At 47.3% G+C, this 20,315-nt stretch overlaps 1 protein-coding gene across 3 annotated transcripts in view; it reads right to left on the reverse strand.

Moving 5' to 3' along the window:
- EFR3B (EFR3 homolog B) overlaps nucleotides 1–20,315 on the reverse strand; it is an 82,455-nt gene that overhangs the window by 33,810 nt on the left and 28,330 nt on the right. For all 3 annotated transcript variants that reach the window (XM_043604390.1, XM_043604389.1, XM_043604388.1), the window contains exons 2-4: nucleotides 12,926–13,002; nucleotides 11,800–11,927; nucleotides 4,398–4,548 (exon numbers count right to left, since the gene is read on the reverse strand). In XM_043604390.1, coding sequence (XP_043460325.1) covers nucleotides 4,398–4,548; nucleotides 11,800–11,927; nucleotides 12,926–13,002 — 356 coding nt within the window. The remainder of the gene's footprint in view (nucleotides 1–4,397; nucleotides 4,549–11,799; nucleotides 11,928–12,925; nucleotides 13,003–20,315) is intronic.

The raw sequence follows: 20,315 nt of genomic DNA on the forward strand, positions 1-20,315 counted from the left end.
TCAGGTCATAATCTCATGGTTTGTGGGTCTGAGCCCCGTGTAGGGCTCTGTGACAGCTCAGAGCCTGGAGCCTGGAGCCTGCTTCAGATTCTGTGTCTCCCTCTCTCTCTGCCCCTCCCCTGTTCGCACTCTGTCTCTCTCTCTGTCTCAAAAATAAATAAACATTAAAAAAAAATTTTTTTAAAGAAAAAAAGTTCAGGTAAAATTTACAAAACAGAAAGTGAACCCTCTTACAGTGCACAATTCAGTGGCATTGAATACATTCATATTATGCAGCTAAAGCATCTCGTCATCCCCAAAGGAAACCCTGTACCCACTAAGCAATCATTCTCCTGCCCCTCTTCCCCAGCCCTGGGCAACCATTATTCTGGTTTCTGTATCTATGCACTTACCTAGACTGGACAGCTCATAGAAATTACACACTATGTGATCTTTTGGGTCGTTTCCATCTTTTGGCTATCGTGAATCGTGCTTCTGTGAACATTTGTGCGCAAGTATTTGTTTGAGTATCTGTTTTCAGCTCTTTGGGGTATATACCTAGGAAGAATTGCTCAGTCATATGGTAATCCTATATGTTTAACTTTCTGGAGAACCACTAAACTGTTTTCCACAGGGCCAACGCCATTTCACGTTTCCACTAGCAACATATGAGGGTTTCAATTTCTATGCATTCTTGCCAACACTTGTCATTTATAGGTTGTTTGGTTTTTTTTTTAATAGCCATCCTAGTGAGTGTGGGGTGGAATCTCCTTGTGGTTTTGACTTGTATTTCCCTAATGATTAGTGATGTTGACCATCTTTTAATGTGCTTCTTGGCCATTTGTATATCTTTGGAGAAATGCCTATTCGAGTCCTTTAACCATTTTTTAATTGGGTTGTCTTTTTGTTGTTGAGTTGTAAGTATTTTTCATACATTCTGGTTGCTGGACCCTCATCAGATACGTGAGTTGTAGATATTTTCTCCAATTCTGTGGTTGTCTTTTCACTTCCTTGGTAGTGTCCTTGAATGTACAAAAGGTTTTAATTTGATGAAGTCCATTTGTTTATTTTTTCTTTTGTTGTTTCTACTTTTCATGTTGCACCTAAGAATCCATTGCCAAATCCAAGATCATGAACACATAATCCTCTAGTTTCTCTTAAGAGTTCTATAGTTTCAGCTCTTACATTTAAGTCTTTGGTCTATTTTGAGTTAATTTTTGTATATGTTGTGAGGCAGGGATAAAAGTGCAAACTGTAATCCATGAATCTTCATAAGAGTTTACTATTTGTATACATTAGGCTAATAGAGTAGATTGGTTATGTAGGGGAACTTGGCATCTTCAGACTTAACATTTTCAGTTTATCATTAGTGAGTGATCTTTTTTTAAAAAAATGTTTATTTTGTTTTAGGGGAGGATCAGAGAGAGGTGTGTGGGGTGGGGGAAGACAGAGGATCTGAAACAGGCTCCACATTGTCAGGGCAGAGTTTGGGGCTTAAACTCAAGAACCATGAGATTATGACCTGAGCCAAAACCAAGAGTCGGACCCTTAACCGACTGAGCCACCCAGGTGCCCATCATTCGTGAGTTATCTTAAAGGTCAGGACACATGGTCACTGTGCTGTTCCTGAGACACACATTTAGACCCCACGGGCAATGAGGCAGAGGCATAAATGCAAATCCCCAAACAAGTAAAGCGAGCTTAGCTGGCCCTGGCTCCCTGTCTTCTCCAGACTTTCCCGGTCACTTATCAGCTTCCAAAACTCAGCTATTCTCATTGAGGGTAGATTTTTTAAAATTACACTTTACTGCATGCAATGTGCAGGAGCGGTATTAGCAAATTTGGATTTTGTGACATGTGTCAACCCAAGGTCATTCTTACAAGCTAAATAAACATCTATTAGGGATGAAGAAAGGAATGGAGGTGGGGAGGGAGAGAGAAACCCTGTACAGGTTGAAGACTAAAGTGTGTCAGTGGTCCCCAAATCCACTGCTAGCATCACATGGGAGGCGAAAACATGCAGATTCCCAGGTGACCACGTGCTCCCTCCAGAGATGCTGGTCAGTGAGTCTGGTTGAAACCTGGGAATCTGTAGGTTTCCAAAGCTCTGCAGGAGACTCTGTCATTGGCCAGGTTTGGGACCGTGAAGTGTCTAGGGTTTCTGAAGAGACGCTCTGCAGAAGGCAGAGGTTTGTTGAGTGGATTCAGGCAGTAAAGCCAGTTCTGAGGGAAAAGGTACAGGGAGGCAGAGCTGGCTCAGGGGGAAGGTTTCTCTCAACTTCTCAGCCACAAGGCAGTGGGCCACCTGTCACGGAGTTGGCCTGGCCACAGGGAGGCGGGTGGCACAGCAGAGCTCTAGGGACAGGAGTGCACTCTAGGGACAGAACAAGGAACGGGGCTAAATAAATCACCGTCTAAAGCCAGCGCTTCAGCTGTGCGAGCAGACAAGCTATCCGACTTCTGGGGCTTCTTTTTCCAAGCAGAGAAATCCAGCAAAACGAAGGTTTTAAATGAGCTCAGTGGGTTTTTTTTCCTTTTCTTTTCCTCTTATATTCTCTTTCCCTCCTTCCTTGTCTTTCTGTTAACTTCCTAGCAGCCAAACCCTTCATCCAAATGAAAGGTTGCAAGCCTCCACATAGGATCTTTCTAGTCCTCCTTCCAGGTCCTCCTTTGCCCCCACGAGGCCTCGAACCCCCATGAAAACCACTTGAAACTCCTACTCTAGACTCTCTAAGACTACATCAAGTATTAGCATGCTGGCGGTTCTAAGACAATGAGGAGCATTAGAACATGATTCTTAGGGAGGCTTGTGGACGTCCCCAGGGTTTGAGAGCTGGCAAGAGCACGTGGATGAGGGACAGCACTAGCAAAAGCTGCCTCCAAAGTTGGACTCTGTATCTACTAGTTATTCGACTTAATTTACTCATAATTGCTTGTCCTTATATAACCTTCATTGTCTGCAGTACAGGAATCATTAGCCGACTCTCATCTGTTGCTGATGCACTGATGGGCTGTGATGGGAATCTAGGAATTTACAAGGCAGGAACTAACCAATCGCCTACCCCGGGCCAGGGCTTGCTATGGGGAAAGGTAGCTCTGGCAGCCACCTGTTTCTGTGGCCCCCCATGGGGAGAGGCCCTCTGGATGCCTGATGACTGGTTTATTTTCCATTCAGATGTTCTCTCCTAGACTAGAGTTATCTTAACAGGGCAAACGAAACAGTATCTGAAGCTGTTGCCAGGGCAACTTGACAAAAGACTTCACCCTCAGCTACCGTATATGAAATTTGTCAAAGGCAGCTGGCTCACAGGGAGAGGAAAGAGAAGGGAATAGTTGCCACTTTTGCTCCTTAAAATTAAAATTTAAAGACTATCTTCTTCTGGGTAAATCAACTTAGGTAGAACAGGAGAGCAGTTGTGATCCGTGCAATAAAAATTCAGAAATGTCAGGCTGGGAATGCTAGGAGCGAACCTTTAGCTTTCCTTTTGTGATGTCTGTAAAATAGGTGCCTATCAGGGCTTTTAACACCAAGCTGCCTATAGACCTGGAGCTGAAAGTATGCCCTGAAGGGGGAGGAATAAGGCAGAGGGCAAGACATTGAAGAAAGCCACCAGGATATTCAAGTATATATAGATAAATATGAAGCAGGGAGTTCTTGACACATCTAATAGCCCTTCTCTCCCCAAGCCATAGCTATCAAGATAGCAGCCTCTTGTACGGAGACCAGCATCACTGTGTTTGGACCAAGTTCAATCAGCTCATGGTATGGATGAAAAGACAGGTCCATAAAAGACAGCCCCGTCAAAGTTACCCAGCCAGGTAAGGACAGAACTAAGCCAGAAGCCCTGTTTCCTGTTTCTGCATGATCTTTCCACTTACCGATGCCTCTGTGCTATGCTTCTTTGAAAGAAGTACAAGCTGGACAGCTTTCAAAGTATGCCCTATGGAGTCAGGGGCCAAGCATAGGGCACGCCCTGCCCTCAAAGGAATGACTCCTTTTCCATCTATTTTTATATCTACTGGGGCTCCACTTAAAATTATTTAAGGGAAAAATCTATTGCTAGAAAAAAAGCTTCAAGATCACAGATCTAAAGATAAATATAGTAGATGGTGATAGTTGCAAAACCTTGTGAACGTATTAAAAACCATTGAATCATATGCTTTACTATGGTGAACTTTATTTTTAAAATTTACTTTATTTCTCATATATTTGTTTAAATAAAAGAAAACCCCCAAATACTCCTTTATTCAGACAAGTCCCTTTATTCAGAGGGACAGACACTAAGATAAGAGGTGAGTTGTACTTAGGATCGGAAACCAAATGGGACTGGTTGATAACAATGCTGACCCAGACGTCCTCCGTGCCCCACCGCCATGCTCCCCACTCCCCACTCCAGAGCGCCTGGGCAGCTCCTTACCGAGTTGGTGCCGAGGATCTGCAGGTTGGGCTTCTCCGACTCCAGCAGCTTGGCCACCATCTTAAGGAAACTTTCCACGAAGAGGTTGATGCTCTGGCAGTGGCAGGCCATGAGCAGCTGGTCCAGTGCCTCCATGGCGATGCACACGTACCTGGGGAAAGCAACACCGTCACTTGGCCTCACACCCATTCCACCCTCACCACATGACTGGGACAATCTAGATGTCAGCGTAGTGGCCACCTGGGCAGCATCTGGGGAATGAGGCTCTTCCGTAGGTGGCCAGCATCTGCACAGCCATTCCAACCAGTGCCCACTCCAGCCCAGCACAAGAGTCAGAAGGAACCAGAGCCAGAAGGGGGCCCAGACACCGGCCCCCCAGCCCCTCCCTCCACAGATGAAGAACACGAGGACAGGTGAGGTGTACCAGTTCGTGACTAGATACAACCAGAAAGGATTGATGCTCAGAAGAGCAAATTCTGAACCCAACCCCAATGAGATCAGAGAATCATTTGATCCAAGGTCAGGAAGCGTTTGTTGAGCACCCGCGGGAGAAAAGCTCTGTCTTAGTGCAGGGGTGTAAGGAGGAAGTCCTTCAACTCACGGGGCCTGGAGTTGGATGGACAAGATAAACACACAGATACCTCCTCTAAAAAGAAACGCTACAAGAAAATCATGCAGGACATCTCACAAGGGTTCCAAAGAAGGAGAGAGATAGCTCTAGTGGGAGGAAGAGAAGAACTTTCGGAAGAATGTTTATGAAGAATCTGAGATGGGCCTGAGGACCAGTCAACTGCAAAGGTTAAGGAATATAAAATCTGCACGTATTGTGTTTAAAGACCTCAGAAGTCCTAGGGTTGTCACACAATATGGTTCATGGTATTACCATGTTTAGGTAATGCATACTGTACCTAATGAAGACGATGTTCTATGCCAACTTTAAGGCCCTAACTATTTAATTCTTCTAAAGTCTAAAACCTGAGTGAACATCTTCTGAAACCAGAAATACTCACCATCCAACGGTGAATGGGCTTACTAGTAAGTCAGTCCATCCTGTTTTTTGACAACTAAATTAAAACTTCTTTATCTTTCAAGCTAAACCTTAATACCTTTATCCTGTATTTATAATTCTACTTTTGGGAGCAGTTATAAAAGAGGGCTAAGCCCTTCAACCACCTGAATGCAGCAATCTCCTGTTTCTTGCTCTTCTCTATGCTCAAAATACCCAATCCTCTCCAAACTAGCCTTTGCAGGACAACCCCTGATTATCCTGGTGGTTGTCTTCTCCAACCCCTCTCCTGAATCCCCAGAAAAGTGCCACGAATCAAATTCCTGCTGAGAATTAGGAGGGCACGTCTGAGCCCAAACCCAACATTTGTTCCACAGTGGCGACAGGAGCCCATGGTCAGGTAAGACACAGCATGAAGGGGTGCATGCCCCACTTGCAAGGCCCTTGCATACTAAAGAAAATAGAGTAGACATTTACTGGAATAGGTTATCATTTAAATTCTATTGAGGAAGCTGCTGCAAATCTGTCCAAAATTATTCCAGTTCAAATCTTTGTAGTTTTCTTTAGGGAGTTAGATATCTGAGGCAGAATGCTGTGAGTTTCCCTCGGAATCTCTTTCCCCTCTTTTTCCCTAGTAATTTAGAACTTTAACTGAGCTCGTGGCTGTTCATCAAGACCACCTCCCAGCCCCTTCTGCTGCTAGGTCAGGCCACATGATTAAAATGTTCCCATTAAGGGGTGCCTGGGTGGCTCAGTTTGTTGGGCGTCTGTCTTTGGCTCAGGTCACGATCTTGAGGTTTGTGGGTTGGAGCCATGCGTCGGGCTCTGTGCTGACAGCTCAGAGCCAGGAGCCTGCTTCGGATTCTGTGTCTGCCTCTCTCTCTGCCCCTTGCCTGCTCATACTCTGTCTCTGTCTCTCTCAAAAATAAATAAAAAACATTAAAAAAATATTTTAAAAAGAATCTCTTATGGTTTGCCTCACTCTCTGTTTTTATTTTATTTTTCCTTCCTTTCCCCATTTGTCTTCTTTTTAAAACAAAGTTTGGTTAAATAAAAAGAAAGCACAGGAAGGATGACGACAAGGTGAATTCTGGAGGTGCCAGGAGGACAGGACACAAGGCGCACAATGCTTCTCCTGGCAGTCGTTCAGTTTCAGACATTGTGTGTCCAAACTGCCTCACGGTGCGCGAGCCAGCTTTGCAAATCCAAATATATAAAGTAACAGCAGTCATGGTGTCTCCTAATCTTTTAAAAGACATCAGATACCATTTCTTAGGTACCTCTGAGCTAACTTCTATGTTGAGCGATCATAAGAAAAACAGCCTCTCTGACATTATCCTGTCCACTTTTTTAAAATGTTAGGTGAATTGAGTCCACTCTTATTAAATTATTACTTAATATCATTAAATGCTATTACATAGTTATCTCTGGGCATGTTTACAAATGGATCAGGCCATGCTCTTATTTACAGGATGTCTTTCAAAGACAGAGCCAGCATCGGGTCTTTGAGCTCCTTCGGGTGAATCAGAACCACCATGTCCTGCTGGGCGCGGGGGTGGGGGGCGGTGCTGGCCATTCCTGGCTCTTTAGAGGCCATCGTAGTCACAGTCCAGGAAAGCTGCCATGCCTTGCAGAAGTCCTGGCATGTTTCAGGTTGGCTGTCCTGGTCAGCGAAGCAGCCTGGCTGGGGCCCTTCCAAAAGAAACAGGCTTTCCTTGCAGACAAACCTGGCCACATTTGAGCAACCAAACATGGCAGGTGGGAAAACAGGGGCAAGCAGTGTAGAACTCTATTCTCCTATGAATCATCCCAGCATCCTATGTAGGAAAGGCTTCACCATTAGCTCACAGAGTTCAAATGAGGGAAAGGAAGGGGTGGAGTGGGGTTTGGCAAGAGAAGAAACTAGAAGACTTCCCAAATTCCTGAGTTTAGATTGCTGCTTTTCCTTTTCCTGTAAAAAAAAATTCCCAGAAAATCCTAAAAAGGAAAAGCCATCCTTTGCTAGCAAAATGAATGAATGAATGGATTAAAAAATATAAATTAAAAAAAAAATTGGCTACTAACCAGGAGTGGAGATTTTGATGGAAACTGGAAATTATGGTAGAAGAGAAACTGAAAAGTCAAGAAGTTTAAGGCCTAGTTCTTTGAATATACTATTCTTTGTTCCCCATCTTGGGCCCCCATACTAAGGATGGAAGGATTATAACGATGAACTTGAGCTTTTCAAAGCATCTTAGAAGATTAGAAGGCAAAGGGACCTTGGAACCTCCTAGTCCAAGGCTCTCTGCATTGGTCCTACCTTACCTTAACCTCCCCAGGAATCTTCTGTAGCTGGGCCTATAGTCTCCAAGAGAATAAAGTGTGGGCTTCTCAGGGTGATGTCTGCTCAACAGGACCAGGGCCAGTCAGCCTGGGTGATCTGGACTCAGGGTCCTGGAAGGAATCCAGGGAAGTAATAGGTCCAGGAAACTGAACCGGTCTGAGTACTAGGAGTGGGTCAAGGCAGAAAGGTGCTGGTGAAGACTAGCCCGCTGCAGGAGCCCGAGGTACAGACAACAGCAGCAAGGGTTCTGGATGTACTGGGAGGGCTTCAGAGCCATCAGGTGAGTAAGGCAGGTGAGTAAGGCAGAGCCCAAGGAGTCTGGGCTAGAACTGGGTTCATGGATAGCAACCAACACCAAGAGAGGACACTTGGGGGTTATAATAACAGGAACTCCGGGGCAAGGCCCATGGCAGGAGGTGAGTTACAACACCTGAGGAAAATATACAGGGAATGAGGCAAGAAGTATCTCTTATTGAATTCCAGAAGGGGCAGCTCGTTCTGCATGAACACCTTGTGCTCAACCAAGAAGGAGTAGGTACACAGAGCCTGGGAACCAGGTGTGGTCTGAGAGGAAAGGCAGACATCTCTGCCCATCATCGTTCACGTCAGTGAGCAGCACCTTAGAATTCACACCTTATTCCCTCTCTGCCCACATTTCGTTATCACCCCTGATGCTAAACACATATTAAGGCAGAGTTCACACACAACTGGAGCGGGGTGATAAAGCGGGGAGTCCGTGGGGTAGAAGATGGTTCTATGACTTGGGTCGAACACCCAAGGTTCACTTCCGTAAAATCAAACAGCAAACACAGACACGTGCATGATGACAGGGAGACACAACCCCTCAGACTGTCTGCATGTGAATATTTTGTCCTTCCAAAGCTGCCATCAGGAAGATACTAATGACAAGGAAGAGAATAATGATGAGTGCGGCACTGGGTAGGGAAAGACGGGGCGGGCAAGGAGAGAGAATAGGAGATCAGATCTAACAGATTCTTCTCCAAATGTTTATGATTAAAGCTTCCAACGAGGCGTTCAAGGCTTTACTTAGACGCTGCAATGCCTATTTTTAACAGAACGATACCAATTTTGAATTGTAGTTCTGAGGGCAGTGGAATGATTCTAAGTGGCTGTGCGGGCTACAGCACATTTTTACCAAGAGAACCATCACTGCAGAGAGGGCAGATAAAATTAGTATTAAATGCTTAATGTTATTGCTAGCATATTAGTTTTAGATTCAGTCTAGGATAAAGTCATTTTTACTTGCCTGAATATGCTTTATAATATGTCAAGGCGATTTATATAATCAGCATGTACAGTGTATTTGTGCCCTTTTTATTGAGCATGTAGCCTACTTTTATTTTATAAAATGATGATAGGGATGTACTGTTTTTGGTCTTGCTTTTATCCTCGGGATAGCTTGCTTTCAGATTTGTTGGTGGGTCCTGCAGAGGTGGGACGTCTACACCCTATAAGCACAATGTAAACCTTTTTACTCCAATTCTTGCTCCGGCTTCACCAGGAAGAAGGGGCCTTGGCGGGTGGTAGGGCTGATGCGCAGCGGTGGGGGCCCATGACGGGGGTCGAGGGGAGACAGCGCTGCACCCAGAGGTGTGAGGCCCAGAGACCCAGGGAGAAGTGTCAGCCAGTCCACGTGGAGTGGGTCTAGAGCAGGGAGGGCAGGTGTGGTGAGCATGGCTGGCGGAGTGGCGAGTTAGGGGCAGGTTTAGAAGCCTCCAGAGGTCAAGTTGAGGAGCTTGGATTTTATTCTAAAGGAGCCAGGAAAGGATAGCTTCAGGTCTGTGTTTTGGAGATCAGAGCTAGCAGTTCTCGACTGGAAGGACCAGAACAGGAAAGACGGGGCAGGGAGACAATTTCTAATGCTGCCGTCTGTAATCTGGAGTCTGCAACAGAAGAAAGGTAGAAGCAGAGGAAAGTACAGGATGGACTTTGTGGAGAATAGAAGCAATGGACCTTAGGAACAACTGCTCTGGATCCACCCCATCTTTTTTTTTTTTTTTAATGTTTATTTATGCCTGAGAGAGAGAGAGAGAGAGAGAGCAAGTGGGGGAGGGGCAGAGAGAGAGGCAGACACAGAATCCGAAGTAGGCTCCAGGCTCTGAGTTGTCAGCACAGAACCTGGTGTGGGGCTCGAACTCATGAACCTTGAGATCATGATCTGAGCCAAAGTTGGATGCTTAGCCAACTGAGCCACCCAGGTGCCCAGTGGATCTACCCCGTCCCTCGCCCCATCACCAGGGACATCTTTGGGTTCTCTTACATTCAGCTTTGCTCCAAACTGTGGTGTGGGAAGGGCAGGTCCTACTGTTCACTTTTTTCATTGGAAAGTAACACATGCTCAACAGAGACCATTTAGGAAACACACAAAAAGGGTAGATAGAAAACAAAACAAAGCACGCGTGCGCACACACACACACACACACCCAGCCACACTGCTCAAAAAATGAGCACTCTTCACTTTTATGGCATATTTGTTTTTACTATATTTTCTAGGCATTGAGATTTGTTGTTGTTTATTTTTTAAATTGATTATAAAGCACTGTATACATAATTATGTATTCTATTTTTCTACTTATGGCATTTTCATTACTATACGGAAAACATGTTTATAAACATCATTTTTGTTGGATAAATAATATTTCACCAAATGGTAAACATCATCATTTACTAAACTATTTTCCTCTTATTGGACATTAATTTCCACTATTTCTTTATTGTAAAAAACACCATAATGAGTCTCTCTCTGTGTAAAGCTAGTTTATAACTTAAGATTGATTTCTTGGGATAGATGAATAGAAAACGAATTTACTGGATCAAAGGGCATAAATGTTCTTGAAGATTTGACCTATATTTCAAAACTACCTTCTAAAGAGTTTCAATCAATTCACACTCATTCTAGAAAAGTATGAAAGTGCGTCTCATGTCGCCATTCCTTGGTTAATACTGGAAATACTTTTTTGTCAGTTTATAAGTGAAAATGGTATCTTCGTATTTCAAGGCACATCTTTGATTATAAATTTATTGAATATTATTATTCCTATTTCCTCTTCTGTGGGTTGGTTTTTTGGGGCCCTTGCTTCACATTTTTGAGCCTCTCAGCTTCCCCATCTCTTTCAAAACACATCTTTTTGTTGTTTGTCTTTTAAATTTCGATGGTTTCTTTGTTGACATCAAAATATTTAAATTTTTAAACAGCTAAATCCATTGATCATTTGCATTTAAGATTTCTTCTCTTTTTTTTTTTAACGTTTTTTTAAATTTATTTTTGGGACAGAGAGAGACAGAGCATGAATGGGGGAGGGGCAGAGAGAGAGGGAGACACAGAATCCGAAACAGGCTCCAGGCTCCGAGCCATCAGCCCAGAGCCTGACGCAGGGCTCGAACTCACAGACTGCGAGATCGTGACCTGGCTGAAGTCGGACGCTTAACCAACTGCGCCACCCAGGCACCCCTTCTTCTCTCTTTTAAACATAGCAAGTCTTCCCTCTCAGAAGATTGATAAATATTTCATTTAAGTGTATTTTTAATGGACAAGTTACCCCTAACCTTGCCTTTTCACTAGAATGTAAATGGTCTTTCTTTCTTTCTTTCTTTCCTTCTTTCTTTTTTTTACAAATGCTTATTTATTTTTTTAATATGAAATTTATTGTCAAATTGGTTTCCATACAACAGGGCTCATCCATAGATGGTTTTTAAGACAGTAGGTTGATCGGTTGAATGAGAATAATGGCACTTTCTGGACTAGACTAACTTTTCAAGGTCCCAGACTGCACGTGAGGGCTTCTAGATGGAGACCCAAGGGGTACATGGATGCTAAAAGAGGTGCTCCCAGGAAGTCTACATCTCCTTCTTCCCGCATCTTGGCAACAGCATCAGATTTTACCCTGCCATTGGAAGAACCCATGCAGCCCATCCCTCAGTCCCAGGCCCCTTTTTCTCAGTCTGTTCAATAACCCAGTCTACCGTCATGTTCATAAAAAGACCCTGTGTTTTGCCTTAAAAATGTAATACCACTTCTGAAAGTATCTGTCTCACTTTCTCACACTTCTTACCCGTATCGATGACGACCCACATCGCGGATGAGCCTCTCGGAGAGGTAGGCGCCAATTCGATCCAGTTTTTCTGGAGCTGAAAGGGCGTAGAAGGTCAGCTTCTCCATGTTGGTCTTCACCAAGCCATCCTGCAAAAGACAGGCCCTCATGTGTCACTGTGGCCGTTCCATGGCTAGAAGGGTTCAAGTCTAAAAGTAAATAATATGCCAACTTAATCATCATTTAGCAGAGTGCCATTATGTATGCGACAACCCCCCCGTGTGGGTTTCAGGGATACAGGGATGACCAAGGCATGGTTCCTGCCTTCCAGGAACGCACAACTTAGCCCACAATATGCCAGCTATAAATGAGAATAGTGGTATAAGTGTACATATGTATGTGTATGCGTGTGCATGTGTATATATATACATGAATGTATAAATATGCATGTGTGTATGAATAATAAGGCTTCATTGAAAGCAATTCAGAATTAAAATATGCTGGATATCCAGCACCAAGGCATGACTGGGAAGAGGGGGCAGCTTAGCAGCAATTAGGGAATTCTCCAGAGGATGCTGGAAATGTGACCCTTCAACTGTCTATCAAGAAGCTGTCATTGATTTCCAGAGAGCAAGTCGAGAATATGTCACATCCTGACATTTCCAAAACCACACGACCCATAATGCAGCCTGAGTGGGGAGTGGCAGCTTGGAAGCCAGTAAGCCAGGCCCCCGGCGTGCATACACCCAGACCACCTGACAGGTACCAGAGGGAGCCACAGAGAAGACATGGGCTCCTGAGCCAAAACCCGAGAATGGAAGTACTCACGCTAAATGGCAGGGACATAGAACCATCAAGGGAGTTAGCGGTTCAAGGAACCATCACTCAGATAGACATGGGTGGGAAAGACGTCTCAATTGTATAGCAAAGGCCCAAAGCTTGCCAAAACAAGCTTCCAGAGCCCTCTGCAGATCCTGACCCCAGAAAGATCCAGACCTCCTCTCCTTGCAGGCCCCCGGCCGCCTCTCCCCACTGACCAGGGTCTGAGCAGGCGCAGCGGCAGGAGGCCCGGGAGACCCGCCTCCCCCTCGCAGCCCTGGATGGAGTGAGACAGCGCGGGGTGAAGCCAGGCGGAGGTGGGACCCACCTCGGGATCCTCAGGGAAGATGTTGTCAACCAGCCTTTTGTACCTGGGGCGTAGAGCACCGCAGCAGCCACACACACCTGTAATGGCAAGAAACACCCATGAGCGGAGCCTCCCAGGCAGGCTGAAGGGACCTGGCGACCAGGCCAAGGCGGCTCATAAGGAGCCAAACCCAAGTGGAAAACAGAAAGGTCCCTCCCCCAGAGTGCCAGGGCCCCTGCGCTGGGCGTCTCCCACGACTGGCACACATTCCAAACCTTTGCCCTTTCCGCTTCGTGTCTTTTGCTTGGGGGTCAAGGACAGCGGCATATGGGAGCGTGATGCTAGCACACAAGCTCTTGTTCACGAAGCCAGGCCGTGGAGGAGCATTTGGAGGGGTGGGAGCTTCCCCAAAGGTCAGGTGTTACCCTACATATATTTCCCCGGTTCCCTGACATGCAGGCAGGCGTGCACACGTGGACTCTTTCTCTCTCTCTCTCTCTCTTTCCCTCTCTCGGGCAGGACTATAAACCTCCTCCCACAGCCCAAGAATCTCGCCGGTGTCCTGGGAAGGTGGAATTCGTTCCTCCCAATGCCCCTCATGGACTCCCTACTTCTTTTATTCTCTGCTCCTCAATCCCCTCTGCCATCCTGTCCCCTGGGGCCATTTCCATTACAGAATGTTAGATGAAACTATGATAAATTAACATTACCATTAATTATTAACATTTGAAAATGCATCTTTAATGCAGTGTGCAGTGGTGTTTGAAAACCATGGTGTTTCGGGGGTTGGGGGGTGGGGCCTCAGGGGCCAGCCGGGTGGTGGTCCTGTAGGCCGGCCCCCCCACCCCATGAAGAGTCCACCAGTCTGTGGCTAAACGAGAGACTAAGAACAATGTGGTACATTTTTAGAAAGCTGAATCTATTCCATTTAGAAGACTGTTTGATATGACCTCTTTGTCGTTTGCTGCTGTCAAATGATGGTGTTAGGAAATCAGCAATAATAGAACAAACCTTGGGAAAATGAAAAACTGACTCTTTTAAGGTCATAAAAAGTTTTCAATGAAAAGGAAATTGGACCATCTGGGAACCGATGCTGTCCAGCCTTCCTCTGGCTGCAGGGATCTCTCCTTCGGCATCCCAGCCGCAACCCTCACTGCCCGGTGGGGGGAGTGGGCACTCTGGGGAGGAGCGGAGGGGAGGGAAGGGAAGGGCCTGGGAAAGTCCACCACCCCCCCAAAAATAATTGCTCCCTCATTCTACTAATTAATGCTTAATTCTGCTTGTACAAACTCTCCAGTTGAAATGCAAATGCACCCTGGAGGGATCAAGCCTATGGGTCATTCAGAAAAGAATGACTTACTTTACTGGGAATTACTTTAATCACACAAAGAGCTTTACAGCTGTGAAGAAAAGAGGCTCTCTGGGAATTTTGATTGGGAGGGGGTGCAGGGCGGCCGTGCCAGGAGGAGGAAGGAGCAGAGATTTGGGCCATAGGGGTGACTGGGATACAAGGGAATGGGTGCTATCTTGGAGACGCCAAGGGGCACCCCGAAGAAGGACTGATTCATGACACCCCTCGCCCACTCCACGGGTAGCTGTGTGCCCCCGCCTCCCACCTGCTAGGGGACAGGAGGACAGCAGAACTGGTCCACGGCTGCAGAGCCAGGCCCTCCCGGGTCAGGCTTGCTGGGCTGGCCTGGCATCTCCTCATCCCCTCTCTGCCCATGCCTGGGAGGAGGCGTTAGGGCTCTGGCTGGCTGGCATCCAGGGCCAGTTCTCACGACGGAGCAGCTCCGGGGGTGGTGTTCTCCATCTTGAGCCTCCAAGCCCGGGATTTAAACCCATCCTCCTTCCCCCCTTAGGCCACCCTGCCCTCTGCCAGGTGCAGCTGTCAGCAGGCTTCTTCCTAAGATGCCCCCAGGATGTGCCCTCTGCTCTCTGGGCAGCCTCCTTCCTCACCGTCCCCAAACCCCCCAAACTGGGAACACAGGAACACGGGCCCTTTGTGTCTTAAGGGAGTGAGAAAATAGCAACACAGAGAACTTAGAACTGAAAAGCCCCAGTGTCAGTCCCTTCCCCAAACATTTCTGGAAGACCGATGAGGCAGGGCCTGCACGGGACAGAGGCCAAGCTCACGGTTGTTAGAAACTCTGACTTGTCGAGAAAATACCCATTTTGGGTACTCAGGGTAGAGACCTCTGTGCAGGGGCACCAAGGGGGTTTGGGGGTCTTGACTACAGCAGCGGGGCCAGGCCCGCTGGCTCAGTTTCTTCCCAGTAGAAACCAGGCAGCCTGCTGATCTCCTGCTCTTTTGTGTTTTAGAAGGGCTGCACCTCAGGATGCTTCAGTGCCTCCTTCTCTGATGGGCCTCTCCCTGGAATGCACAAAGGCCTGGAGGAGCCAGCAGGATAGGGCCCCGCTGGGAGCCAGTCATATTCAAGGTCCCAGGGCACTTTCCCACAGACAGGGAGAGGTAAGGAGGCCCGGAGAACAAGAGCGGAGAGCAGATACCCCCTATCAGCAAAGCCGCCATTGCTCCGGGGATGCTTCCTGACTTGCGCCCTAGTGCTTCTTCTTAGTCTGTTTCTTCTTTCCAACCTCCTCAGACTCCTTGAGAGCGTATGAGGCAAAGTGGTCAACAGCATGGCTTTTCCAGTTAAATCCCAGCACTGCCTGCCGCTTCCCAGATGTGTGACCTTGAGCAAGGAAGGACACTGGGCGAGAATGTCAAAAGGCTGTTGTGAGTTGATGGCTGCAAGCCCTTACAGCAGGCTCACCAGTAGGGTCCTTCCCTCTGCATCCCCGGGCCTAGAACCGCTGAGCCCTTGCTGAGCGGGGCTTTCCGCCACGCTTTCCCCGCTGAGCACTTGCTCAGCGACAGCGATCAAGGCCCGCAGACATCCAAAGGCCTGAGAAGTGAGACTCGAGGCACGTTCCTTCAGATCAAACCGCACTGACCTGTGGGTCTGAAACGTGTACCACCTGCCCAAGGCAGCTCTATGTATTTGCCAGTCACAATAACTTGACCTCCACCTCTAGTGACTGCCAGCACCCTCCCAAAGCCAGCGTCCCCAAGAACCTTCTTGCCTCAGCACTAACTCTGCAAACCCCAATGCAGATGTGACATGCCAGAGGCTCACGCGACAGAGCAGAGTCCGGTGCAGCCGAGATCAAGCAAGGGGGTCACTGGAGAGAATGCACAGGACTGGGCCTCAGAAGGTCTGTCACCAGCACAGCCACTGTCATGCATTGGGACAGGAAGACAGAAGGGAAGTGAGAGAAAAGGCTGGGGTTTTGCTTGGCTTCTTTTTGGGCTTCTAGTCTTGCTAGGACCTGCATCGTACCCTACTCCACACATGCCTTGTAATGCAAAGGTAATGTCCTTCTTGTGCTGCAAAGAGTTAATGATTTCTCTGGAATAGATAACATGTAAGGAAGGACCAGGTGACCGAGGAAGCCATCATATGCGTGTTCCAGAACACAGGTGCTGGATATCTCGATGCCAAGGCCCCCCCGGCTCTAAGGAATGACACCTGGGTTCTCGTCTTCGTTCTAACTGGTTCCTGGATGCCTGAGAGGACACATACACCAGACCATTGCCCTCAGTAAAAACCCCCAGACCCCAAAGAGAGACGAGACTCGGGCCCCTTTTCTTTCCGACTCTCACGGATGGTCCGTCTATATCTGCTCTCTCTACATCTTCAATAAAGATGCCTGTTTTCGCCTCCTGCTGGCTCATCAGCGTGAAGCCAAGGACCCTCTTGCCTGGTCCTGCGGGACCTCCCCCTCGGTCCTCACACCCAACCTGCCGGCATCACTCTGGTGGAAGTGAAGGTAGACAGACTTCAGTGAACTGACAAGCACATGGGGTGGAGGGAGAACAGAGCTGCCTTCCCCAGACCATGTTCTGTGACACACTGGTTGTGAGACGCTAGCAAGAACCCCCCAGAAAAAGGGTCTAAGGACAAATAAATATATGAAACGGAGCAAATATATGAAATGTGAAAGTGTGCATACCAAATCTCCCTATTCCAGATTCACAGTGCAAATCAGCCTGTTACAGCCGCTGGAAAGTCATAAAGTAAAGGAATCTGTGGAGATATGTTCAAGCCAACCTCTCATTTTTTTTTTTTTTTGCAATTACAAATATCACCTTGATGAATACTTTTAACATCTTTTTCCAAGGCACATGCACAGCCTACCACAATGGGATAGAAAGTGTATTAACGTAGTACATTGGAAACAGAGTTAATTTTAGATCTGAAAAGCACTGGGTTCAAGTCCTGGTTCTGCCGTTTTATCCGTGAGACTGTTTCCTCATCAATATAATAAGAGGAAAAGATTTTCCCTAAGATGCAATTCTTAGGGAATTTGCCACGGAGAAAAGGCGAGATCACCTAGAGCTTTGACGGTCAGGGGAAGGGCTTCTCAAAAGAGGGACAAGCAAGGTGTGGGGTGAAACACACAGTGGGTGCTTTATTCCTCACATGTCAGGCACAGTGCGCTAAAACACTTTACAAGTGTTAGCTCCTTAAATCTTTACAACAACCCATAGATGGCACTATTTTATCCCCATTTTACAGATGTGGAAACTGAGGCAGCAAAGGGTTAAGTTACTTGCCTAGAGCGACACAGCTGATAAGTGGCAGCCCAGGATTTGAACCCCCAAAATCTACTTCTCCAGAGGCCACGATGTTCTTAACTCCCATACCAGGGAGGGGACGGGTTAGCACTGCCACGGAGCTGGGAGAGCCAGAGGCTTAGACGGAAAGAGAAGAACCACCAAGGCATCGCGCCCTGGAGGAAAGCACAATACGTCACCCCCAAATATGCCTCTTTGACATAGAACCTATTTTGACCTGAAGGTAATCAAGAAGCAATAAATGTAGAAAAAAACTCCCCCTTTTCTGCAGAAAGGCAGGAGAATCTCCTTTTGCAGGCGGAGAAGGCACCAGAGGAATCTGCAAACAAACTTTGTTAAGCTAACCCATATCTCCCTAGTTAATTCTTTACCATTTACCATTTTCATCACTTTCAGCCCCAACCCGTTTGTCTTGTCAATTCTTCACAAATTTCTTGGGTTCGATTTTTTTTTTTTTTTTTTTTTTTGGCCTAAAAGGTATGAAAGCGTCCTGCTCTTCTCAGATCTTGGGGTCGCATTCTCTAGTGAAGGCCCCATGTCCGTGTAAAGTTTCAAACGTATGTGCTTTTGTCCTGCTAATCTTTGTCAGTTTATTTTTATTTATTTATTTAAGTTTATTTATTTATTTATGTTGAGAGAGAGACAGCATGAGTGGGGGAGAGGCAGACAGAAACTGGGAGGAGAGAGAAGAATCCCAAGCAGAGCCCCACACGGGGCTTGAACTCACGAAACCGTGAGATCACGACCTGAGCCGAAATCAAGAGTCGGATGCCTAACCAACTGAGCCACCCAAGTGCCCCTGTCTTTGTCAGTCTGATTTTCAGACCCAGGCCTCAGAGGGTAAGGAACGCTTTTTTTTTTCTGCCCTAAAATCTCCAATTGTGAAGTGCACGCCAGTGGGGAACTTACAGACGTGCAGATCCTGGTTGAGCCCCCGGGGCCGGGGCTTGAAAGCCTGCATCCCCACCACACCGCTCCCCGGGGCTGCTGGACCAGGGACCGCACTTTGAGTCTGTGAGGCACCCGGCACAGTGGTTAAGAATTTGGGCTCACGGGTCAGACAGGCTTAGGCTGAAGTCCCAGCTCTCCCCACTTCCGACTGTTTGACCTTGAATAAGTTACCTCACCTAAAGCCAAGTTTCCTCACATGAAAAATGAAGACGGTCATGGTTCCTTCCCAGGGGGCTGGGGTGGGGGTTAAGGGATACCTCGGCCCTCGACATCCTCTCTCTTCAACTCCCTTGAGGGAAAGACACAAGGGAGCAGGCTGGGCCAGACTGAGGACAGCTTTAAGCAACAGGCCGACAAGTTTAGGTTTTGCCTGCGTTACCAGGGAGCTCTGGGAGCAGTGAGCAGTGGGTGACAGTGACCATCAACCTGGAGGTGGCACGCAGGACCGGACACAGAGATTTAAGGCAGAGATGAGTGAGTGGATCGCCCCAGGTTGGAGGGTAAATGCCTGCAGTGAGGGATGCTATCCGGATGGGAGAGGGAGGGGCAGAATCAGCAGGACTGGAGGGGCTCTGCAGGGGGGAGAGGTGGATGGTACCATGTGGGACCGCAGGCTTTCAGGTACAATGACGGAAGGCCAGCAACACCCTCCACCGAACCGGAGAAGACACGGGTGGCTTTGGCCAGGGAAGGGGGGGACATCAGGTGGGCCAGCGTCTAGCAGGCAGTTGGTGAGGAGGCCAAGGGCTTGTGAGAGACACCAAGGCTGGAGCTCGGAGGCTCGTCGGCCCAGACATGACCACGAGTGCTTTCAGACAGGATCCGATGGCTCAGGGCAAATGGGCAGGAGGAGCAAAAGGCAGGCTCCACCCCCCCCCCCCCCGCCCCCCGAAGACGGCTGCCTTGTCTTTTCCCTCTGACGCTTTCTTCCTATTTCCCCTCCCTCTACTTCGCTGTAAAGCATTTCACCTTTTCCTCATTTCTCTCACCTTCCCTAAAGCTCTCCAACTAAGGCATTTGGGACCTTCAGGCTGCTCACATCGGTCCCAGGAACATGCCCTTATTAGCACCCTGCTGAAAATCAAAATTGTCTGCTTCAGTGATCTGATTATCTAATTCACAAGATGCTAACAGCTGATGAACAGTCTTCCAGAGGGCATATGCATCTTTTTAAAAAGCCCTAAAAGCTAAACAAAATAATCTCTAACAGTAGAATCTTGGAGGCATGGAGCAGGGGTAGAGTGTTTATATGAGGAAACCAGTATACGAGTGTCTGTAAACTGATCTACTATGCTGGACTTGGAGTTTTTTGTTGCCTTTTTTTAACCCTTTACATAGCCGGTTTTAAGGAAAATTAGATAGAGAAGCAAAATTAATAGGCTTGCTCTTTGGGGGCAGAGAGGAGGTATAGAAAAAGTTAATTGCTTTTTTGTTTGTTTTTAAGCAACCAGAGGTAACTTTCAAAAGAGGAGGGGTGGACAACTCTGAAGCCATATAGCTGACCCTATCCTGATTGGAGGAAACGCAAGAAAGAATCACTGAGGAAAAGAAACATAATGCTATTTATGTACCGTCTTATCTGCTCAGGGTTAGAAAGGGACCAGTCATATAACTAAAGAGATTGTTTGGAATCTCAGCGAGAGGGCAGAAAGCCTTGAGCAGCAGTCTGCACTTCCTGGGTAAGTAATCAGAGCCGAATGCAGGAGATGAAAGTCGCCTCTCTCATAAGGGAGAGAGCTGGCGGGGCTTGGTCAGGAGCCCTGGCCTCTAGGTGCCAAAGCAGCTCAGGGGGTGATGGGAACCCACAGGCACCGCTAG

The sequence above is a fragment of the Prionailurus bengalensis genome, chromosome A3, assembly GCF_016509475.1.
Source record: "Prionailurus bengalensis isolate Pbe53 chromosome A3, Fcat_Pben_1.1_paternal_pri, whole genome shotgun sequence".
Taxonomy (NCBI): domain Eukaryota; kingdom Metazoa; phylum Chordata; class Mammalia; order Carnivora; family Felidae; genus Prionailurus; species Prionailurus bengalensis.